The sequence below is a fragment of the Myotis davidii genome, unplaced genomic scaffold (genome assembly GCF_000327345.1).
Source record: "Myotis davidii unplaced genomic scaffold, ASM32734v1 scaffold42, whole genome shotgun sequence".
NCBI lineage: Eukaryota > Metazoa > Chordata > Mammalia > Chiroptera > Vespertilionidae > Myotis > Myotis davidii.
The window spans coordinates 2,127,559-2,137,703 of NW_006294243.1; the positions used below are offsets into that span (position 1 = coordinate 2,127,559).

The 10,145-nt window shown below is 35.3% G+C and overlaps 1 protein-coding gene across 2 annotated transcripts in view; it reads right to left on the minus strand.

The window, feature by feature from the left end:
• The window catches only part of CADM2 (cell adhesion molecule 2), a 1,222,723-nt gene that overhangs the window by 178,226 nt on the left and 1,034,352 nt on the right, over positions 1 to 10,145 (minus strand). For both annotated transcript variants that reach the window (XM_006768264.2, XM_006768263.2), the window contains exons 3-4: positions 6,147 to 6,299; positions 3,702 to 3,839 (exon numbers count right to left, since the gene is read on the minus strand). In XM_006768264.2, coding sequence (XP_006768327.1) covers positions 3,702 to 3,839; positions 6,147 to 6,299 — 291 coding nt within the window. The remainder of the gene's footprint in view (positions 1 to 3,701; positions 3,840 to 6,146; positions 6,300 to 10,145) is intronic.

Below are 10,145 nucleotides of genomic sequence, written 5' to 3' on the forward strand. Positions count from 1 at the left end.
ATATATATATATATGCATGCAATGGAATACTACTAAGCCATAAGAAAAGATGAAATACTGCTATTTCATCAATAAAATATATTTTAAAAAAAGATAAAGAAAAAGTGGCCAAATCAGATCCTTGTCATAGTAAGATAACTCTGGAAGCAGTGCAGAGGGTCTATCTAGGAAATATCTTACCAAGTTACCAAGTTCAGACACGCCTAAACAAACATATCCTAAAGGCAGGTTTGAATGGATGCAACTGAGCATCAGAAGAATATAGGATAAGGTTACATAGTAACCTGAAAGTTTAACTTAATACATCAAGATATTTAAATGGTACCGTGGGGGGATTATAGTTCTCTAAATTTTATCCAATAAAATGTACTTATTAGAAGATCTGAAACAAAGGTCAGGTTTAGAAATTAATTACACATAAGTCCTATTTGGGAAATGAAATATACAGAAAGAGTAATTAAAACACTCCCAAAATTGAATACCTATATGGATTATAAACCTATAATTTCTTAGTAGGGTAGGCGATCTTATCTGTTGTGTTGCATACCTATTAATAAGAATTATTTTAATCTAAGATAAAATATTAGACTTATAAATTAATCTCAACAGTTTGCATAAACCTTTTTATTAGATTACGTTGAGAATAACAAGGTGATTACTATACACATAGGAAACATTTTTAACAATCATCATAAATAATTCTTATACTTGGATTTTAATGCACATGTTACATCAAGTCCCAGATACCTGTATGTGAGGTAAAAAATACCACTACTAACCTTACTTATCATCTCCCCTATAAACTTATGTCCTCCTTAAAAGAATGTATGTAAGTGTGTGTGTGTATGTGCATTTAAATTTAGGTGTATGAAGTAAGAATAAAGCTATGCTTAAATTACAGGCATGCATCATTTTATTGTGCTTTGTTTTATTGGGTTTTGCAGATATTGTGTTTTTACAAACTGAATGTTTGTGGCAACCCTGTGTTGAGTAAATCTATCGTAGTCATTTTTCAATAGCATTTGCTCACTTTGTGTCTATGTGTCATATTTTGGTAATTCTTACAATAGTTCAAACTTTATTATTATTATTATCTTTGTTATGGTGATTTGTGATCAGTGATCTTCAATGTCACTATTGTAATTGTTTGTGGCATGACATAAGATGGCAAACTTAATAAGTAAATATTGTGTGTGTGTTCTAACTGCTCCACAACTAGCCATTTCCTCTTCTCTCTTTCATTCTCTCCTTGGGCCTCCTTGTTCCATGAGACATAACAATATTGAAATTAGGACAATTAATAACCATGCAATGGCCTCTAAGTGCACAAGTTAGAGGGAGAGTTGTACATCTCTCACTTATCAAAAGCTAGAAATGATTAAGCTCAGTAAGAAAGGAATGTCAAAAGCTGAGAAAGGCCAAAAACTAGGCCTGCTGCACTGAACGATTAGCTAAGTTATGAATGCAAAGGAAAAGTTCTTGAGTAAAGTAAAAATGCTACTCCAGTGAACACATGAATGATAAAGAAGGAAAGCACCTTTATTGCTGATATAGAGAAAAGTTTAGTGATCTGGATAAAGCCACAATATTTTTTAAAGCTAAAAGTCTAATCCAGAGCAAGGCCCTAATTCTCTTTAATTCTATGAAGGGTGGGACAAGTGAGCTAGTAGCAGAAAAAAAGCTTGAGGCAAGCAGAAGTTGGTTCATGAAGTTTACTAGTAAGAAAATAATCCACACCCATTACATAAAAGTGCAAAGGGAAGCAGCAATATTGGTGTAGAAGTTGCAACAAGTTATCTAGAAAATCTAGCTAATGTAATTAATGAACGTGGCTACACTAAACAACATATTTGTCAATGTAGACAAAACAGCCTTATATTGGAAAAAAAAATACCAGCTTCAAAGGACAGGCTGACTCTCTTGTTAGGAGCTAATGCAGATGTTAACTGTAAGTTGAAGCCAATGCTCATTTATCATTTTGAAAATCCTAGGACCCTTAAAAGTCATGCTAATCTACTCTGCCTATGCTCTATATAAATCCATCAACAAAGCCTGGATAACAGCACATTGGTCTATAACATGGTTTACTGAATATATTAAGTCCACTGTTCATGCCTACTGTGCAGAATTTTTCTTTCAAAATATTGTTGCTCACTGAAATGCAAGCAGATCTCCCAATAACTTTGATGGAGATGTATTAGATTCATGCTGTTTTCACACCTGTTAACACAACCTTTGTTTTGCAGTCCTTGGACTAAGGAGTAATTTTGACCTTCAAATCTGCTAATTTAAAAAATACATTTCATAATTATAGCTTCCACAGATAGTGATTTCTCTAATGGGTCTTGTAAAACTCAATATAAAACCTTCTGGAAAAGATTCACCATTCTAGATGACATTAAGCACATCTTTGATTCATGGGAAGAGGTCTAAATATCAGCATTAACACGAATTTGGAAGAAGTTGATTATAATCTTCATGAATGACTTTGAGGGGTTCAAGACTTTAGTGGAGTAAGTAATTGCAGATGTGGTAGAAAAGGCAAGAAAAGTAAAATAGAAATAAAACCTGAAGATATGACTGAATTGAAGCAATCTCATGAAAAAATAACTTTAATAAATGAGGAGTTGCTTCTTATGGATGAGCAAAGAAAAGAAGGTGGTTTCTTGTGATGGAATCTACTCCTGGTAAAGATGCTGTAAAGATTGTTGAAATAACAACAAATGAATTAGAAATTACATAAACTTACTTGATAAAGCAGCAGTAGGTTTTGAGAGGATTAATTCCAATTTTGAAAGAAGTTCTACTGTGAATAATACTATCAAAAAGCATCACATGCTAAGAAAAATTGTTTGTGAAAGAAAAGGTCAACCAGTGCATAAAAAATCACTGTTGTCTTATTTTAAGAAATGACCACAACCCCCAGCCTTCAGCACCCACCACCCAGATCAGGCAGAAGCCATCAACAATGGGGCAAGACGCTCCACCAGCAAAAAGATTAGAACTCACTGAAGAATCAGAAGATGGTTGGCATTTTTTTTAACATAATGTATTGCACACTAATAGACTATAGTATAATGTAAACATAACATTTATATTCAATGGATATGAATAAAATTGTGTGACTTAGTTTATTGTGATATGAGCTTTGTTGCGGTGGCCTGAAACTGAACTCGCAGTATCTCCGAGGATTGACTGTACTGTGCATTTTTACTAAAATGAGTCAATTATATTTTCTCTCTTGAGAATTACTAGGAATCAGATTTACTGATGTTTAACCAGTTTTACTGTCAAAACTTTGTAATTCCAGAAACCAACAAATTTAAGAAATAAGTTGTGAAGTTTCTCTGTTTACAATCTAAATATTATAGATGAGTTCTGAAATATCTAACTTATACTTAGTACTTCCTAGTACTACTGTCAACACAAATCTATATGCTTTTTAATACATTAACTCATGTTTTTTTATATCTTAATTCCTCCAACTTTCTCATAGACCTGTTTAAATGAGAGGAAATGAGGCACATAAATACAATATTAATATACATTGCAAAATGACCTTATTTAAGAAATGGGTAAATTTGGTTAAATTAAACTTAGAAAATGAATGTGGTATCAAAAAGAAAATGTAAAGTGCATTTAATTTTTCATACTATTTTCAGCACATTAATTTTGATTTGGGGAACTTTTCCATTCTTTACCTTTAATCTCTTTGTCATTTTTGAACCATCTTATATCAGCTGCGGGTTTACTACCAGATGTTTTACAAGTCAGCTGCATCAAGTCTCCCTCCATAACTGGTGATGAAAATCCACTAATTTGAGGCTTTTCAGGAACACCTGAAATATAAACAAATGAAACATCAATCACCAGGGTTGGTTCATTCTTGTGACTATTATTTTTACAAACAAAAGTAAATTGGCAATAAGTTCATCAAGAATAATAAACAGCTATATAATAAAATTAACTGCTTATGATATATAGATACAGATACATGTATATGTATATGAGTATGTGTGTGTATATATACCTGAAAGCATTTATTCAGTTCAAAGTAGTTGTTTAAAGTCTGCATGTAAAAATAAACTTTGTAAATCTTAAAGGTAACCATTCAATATGTCTTAAAATTTGCCAGGATAGGGATTTAAGAATGAACATTGCTTTCATTGGAGAAAAATAATTTACAAAGCACATTTATTTATTCTTTACCAAATTATAATTTAACTAAAATAGCACCTTTCATCCCTGATTTCATAATTCTGAAAGCTTAAAAATGGTATTATCCTCTCTGTATTTTATTCAAGAAAAGGTATTTTGTCCAATAAAATGCATCAAAAAGATTCATATGTAATTGCAACCATACTTACTTTTCTGAGTCTTCTGTAGAAAACATCTCTTGATGTCATTTCCATTAGAAATTTAATTGTAGTTTTGTGGAGCTTGATATGTGTTATTTTTAATGCTAACCACTATTGCCTTTTCTAGTCCAAATCATCAAATCAATAAGCAGATAACTAATATTCAGAGATAGCACATGGGTGGTTTAAATAATAGTACATTCCACATTTCTTGGGCATTAATATTCTGTTATCATGGTAGAGGTTTACTAAAATTTCTTCTAAAATTATTCAATAAGGCAGACTGAAAGTTATTTATTGTCCTACTTAATTTAGTTATAAAAGTATAAAATGTAATCATGTTGGAAAGTACCAATAAGAGAAATACACATTTAAAGAATAACAACAAAGACAAATGACAGGTCATCATACTCCAATTAGCTGAATAGTTGTGTGTGTTTTTTCCCATCTTCTTATTGGCTTTAAAAAACAATCTATATCATCCCACCATTTAATCAATTGAAATCAGCCAGTTGCTTATTCATGGTGTCTCAAGATGGCTCTCTCCAGGACATTACATTGAACTTAGCAGTTGTTATACTGAAATAATCCATTTTAGTGGTTATGTTGTGTCCTTAATGGCAAACTTGTAAAGATTTTGATAAAATAGTCTCAGTTTCTTCTCCTATGTACAAAACCAATTCACTAGCTGAATTAACTTTTAATGTTCCCACCCAAAAGAAGAGCATGTGTTAGCTCCTTTAAATGCAATGTTAGGCCTTATGTATGAAAAAAAGAAGGCAAGCTAGGGACAAAAATATCCATCTTGAAATTCCTCTAACTTGTTCAGAACACAGGTGTGTTTCAATAAACTGCAGCAATTTCAGCTGATTGGGCCACTGATGTTTGTGGAATCACAGAGAGCTCTGAGATGCAACTATATTTCCTCTGAATCTCTATGAATGCATTGCTTTTTTATGTCACTTTAACCTTTGGAAAAAATGACTCAATATTTAGAGAAGTTACAAGCTGCATGCACAAGGGACATTATGCACTTCATTTAGTAATCTAGAAAACTACAGGTTTAAAGGTGAGAAGATACGTGGAAATGTCAGGGTTATTTAAATGCACTGAAATACACAAAGGGGTTAAATCTGAAAGCTATAACACATTAGAGAAGGCCATATTCAATGACTGATACGATAAAATGAAGGAACACCCTATAAACATATTAAGCTCATTATGCTCATTATTCTATCACTTTATGAAAGGATCACCACATATACAATGCATAGATGAGTTGCTACAAAGGAATTTAATCGTGTCTACTGGTGGCTAAGAAATTATATGGGTACGTGCTTTTAGAAGTCATAGAAATCTTTATATCTCCTTTTGTCTATACAATGGGAAGTGTGATTAAGTGATTTTTAAATGCCTTTTGTTAAAATGTAGCAGAAATGAGGTTAAACTACATCTATTATTATAATCCTCAAAATATATATGTGTTGTAGTACTGACCTGTGTGGCTTAGTTGGTTGAGCATTGTCCCATGCACCAAAAATTTTCTGGTTTGATTCCTAGTTAGGGTACATGCCATCATCATCATATTCATCATGGCATCATCATCATCATCATCATCATCATATTCTGATAATTCTAAGTGTCTGATGTTTCTCTCTCTTAAATCAAGTGTGTGTGTGTGTTTGTGTGTGTGTGTGTGTGTGTGTGTGTGTGTGTGTGAATCACGGTACTTTACAAGTACACACCTCTCAGTCTTGTGAACGCATTGTGTTTGTTCCTTGAACTTACCCAGAACAGTGAGATAGGCCTTGGAAGTCTTGACAGGCATTGTAAATAAAGAACAGGTGTACTGTCCTTCATCGGAGAGAGACACATCACTGACGCTGATACTCAGTTCATGCCACGAAGCCCGAACCAGCTCAATCCTATTGTCCCTTAAAGCTGAAAAGAGAAAGTATTAAAAATGTGAAATGGCAATATTAAAAAAAAGTCAGTACTGTTAGACTGAATATTTTCAGCACAACATAATACACAGTTCTTTGGCTGTACATCTAAATATTTACTGAAAGAGTTAACAGGACAGTTTAAATATATTATTTTATCATATTTTTAAAAATAAAGGTAGAATTAGGTGCACCTTAAAGCTCTCAAAAATAACTTTTTTAATTAAATGATTGCATCTAGTACATTGCTTTGGATGAGGTAGATGATATTGATAAAAGTGGATTTCCTCCACAAAGTTTTTCATGGGATGCTAATGCCAAGAAAAAATTATAAACAAAAGGACTCACTTCTATGGACAGATAAATTTGGGAAAACTATAGCTGCTGCATTTCTTCCAAGGAACTAACAGTGAACATTAGCATATGAAACTCTCCACAGTACAGATACCTGTTAAAGTTCATTTAAACCAGAACTGACATTCAGCTGGAAAGCACCTGTAAGGTACCAGATGTTAAAATCTGTTCTAATTCATTGGTACCTCTGCTGGACTGTCTGTTAAATATTTTTTAAGTATTCATTAGTTCAAATGACCTATTCTGTTTCAAAACACTTGTTTTCACAGAAATCATACTTCTCTTTACTCTTTTTTTTATTATTTTTATTTTATTTTCTTGTTTAAAGTATTATGACTAGTCGTACATATGTTTACTTTTATTCCTCATTGACCTTCCCCCGGGCTCATTATATATCTCACTAAGTACAGCTATACAACCTGGAATTAAGCAAGAGGCACTGATGAATTATTCTAAAAGGTATAAAGAGAAAGGAGAACAGGGTAGGAACACCAGGCCCTAAGGAACAAGATGGAGGCAAAAAGTAGTGAAAGACAATGGAGACCTGGCTTCTACCAACCACAACCTCGCAACAGAAACTAATTTTTAGTGCTGAAAAAATGGAAGCTCCAACAGCATCACAAGGGGAATCGAGTGGGAGCATCAGTGACAACAAGAGTCCATGGAAAGCAAACTATATCCCCAGTGGGCTGGAGACTCCTTTCTCTACAAAGATAAAACAGCTGATTGGAAACAAGGGCAGTAGGGCAACCCCTCAAGTAACCAGCCTTAAATATGATCTCTCAATAAGCTAAAAAACTACTGACACCTTTACACCTACGAGACAGCCTGGCCTGAGGGAGCAACTCTGCCCACTTAGGTGGCATCAGTAGATATCTGTGTAATTTCCAGTGTAACTAGACAACTCAAGCTGACCAAATAGAACTACCAAGGTTCTGACAAATTTGTGTAACCAGAGCCTGAAAATGTACTCTAAGACCTGTGCGCTAAACCTAATTAGGATGACTGCCTCATAGAACCAGACATTTAAATAGAGTTGAGAATCTCCTAACTTAATAGCCAAAATGTCCAGAATATGATGATGATGATGATGATGATGATGATGATGATGATGATAAAACTCTCGTCACACCAAATGCCCAAAAAACCATAATTTAAATCAGAAAACATAATCAACAAATGTCAACACTGAGTTGAAATAAATATATTGAAATTATCTAACCAAGAATCTAAAAAGCTATTTTATTAAAATAATATAAGAAGTAATAAGTTTCTTAAAATATATTTTAAAAATATTAGCAAAGAAAAATAAGTTATAAAAATGAACCAAATGAGGGGGAAGAACCAAGATGGAGGAGTAGGTGAAATCAGTGCTTGCCGCCTCCCACAACAACTTCAGAATTAAAACTAAAATACAGAATAACCATCATTCAAAACTGCCTGAGATCTGGTTGAATGGAAGTCCTAACTAAAGAATTTAAGAAAAAAGCACATTGAGACTGGAAGGAGGGGTAGAGGTATGGAATGGACTGGTTTGACACCCATGCATGGCATTTTTTTTAAATCAGGAGGGATATCTAGCTGCGAAGCCTCCCATGAGGAACAAGGTTCCCAGCCCCGTACCATACCCCTAGCCCAGGGGTCCAGTGCTAGGAAGAGAAGTCCCTGTAACTTCGGGCTATTAAAAACCATTGGGGATTATGGCTGGGGGACATGGAAACTGCTGGAATTCTAGGTGTTCCTCTTAAAGGGCCAGTGTAGGGATGTACTAAGACTCACTCCTTCTGAACTCCAGCATTGGTTCAGTAGCTTGTGGGGATCCAGGAATATATGGGATGGATATGGATTATCTGGCATTGGGGCAAGAACTGGGAGAGGCTTTCTCCTACACAGGGATGCTCACAGTGGTCATTGTTCCTATGCTGAGACCTCCCCTTTCACAGAGCTGACTGTCAGCAGCTGTATCTGAGTCTCCATCAACCTGGCTTACACTATTCACTCCACCCTGGTGATTCCCTGAGACCACCCCCCCACACACACACACAATTTGTAGCCTCACCCAAGCTGTTTGCAGAGTCTTTCCATATGAATGACCTGTCCTGACTCAGAGTTTAAACTTTTCTAAAATCTCTCAAACAAATAGCCCCATACCACCCAATAAGAGGCCCCAGGCCTGGAACTAGCAGAAGTCTGCATCATTTCACAGCTTGGCCTCTCCTGGGCACTTTCAAGACCAACACAAGTAGTAGCCATCTGCAGATAACTCTGTAGCTCCTGACCAGTGGCCCCTGGCAGAACATAGGCAGTAGCTGAATTTGCACCACCAGGGAGGCTCCAGAGTAAGTGCACCTCGTGGACAGCTTCAGAACACGTCAGATTACAATTCTACACATCCACAAGCAACACATTCAAGGGGCAGACTCAGTGAGCACCAAAGCCCCACTGAAGCAAGTCCTGATCCAGAGGAGTATCACCTGCACAGCAGCTTTCCCACTGTAGTCACATCTGGTCCTCACAACCAAGTGGCACAGGGTCAATTCCTCACAGTGACTGACACCAACAGCAATCAAGGTTCAACTACAACAAGACAGTGCACACAGACTACACGGGTAACTGGGAAGGCTGAGCAACAGGGCTCTCAAGGACACCTACTACACAATTCTAGGAGACATAGCAGCTCTACCTAATACATAGAAACAAACACAGGGAAGGAGCCAAAATACAGAGACAAATCAAATAAACAAACAAACAAAAAGATGTCACAAATAAAAGAACAAAATAAATCTCCATGGAAAACAAATGAATAAACAAACAAAACCTAGGTGAAATGGAAGCAATCAAACTACTAGATACAGAGTTCAAAACAATGGTTATAAGAATGTTCAAGGATCATAATGAGAGCTCCAAGAGACTTAGTGAAAATTTCAAAGAAATTAGTGAGAATGTCAAAGACATGAAAAGGGACCAATCAGAAATGAAGGATACACTAACTGAAATGAAAAATAATTTACTGGGAATCAACACTGGAGAAGAGTATGCCAAGAATCAAATCAGCAATTTGGGGTATAAAAAAGAAAATACACCCAACCAGAAGAGCAAAACGAAAGAAAAAAAGAATCCAAAACTATGACGATCGCATAAGGAGCTTCTAGGATACCAATGTTCACATCATGGAGGTGCCAGACAGAGAAGAGAAACAGCAAGATATTGAAAACCTATTTGAAGAAATAATGACACAAAATTTCCCCTACCCGGTGAAAGAAATAAACTTACAAGTCCAGGAAGCACAGAGAGTCCCAAACAAGAGGAAACCAAAGAGGCCCACTCCAAAAATCATAATTAAAATGCCAGAGGTTAAAGACAAAATTTTAAAAGCAGAAGCAGCAAGAGAAAAGCAGTTAGTTACCTACAACGGAGTACCCAGAGGATTGTCAGCTGATTTCTCAACAGAAACTCTGAAGGCAGGGAATGACAATAAATATTCAAAGAG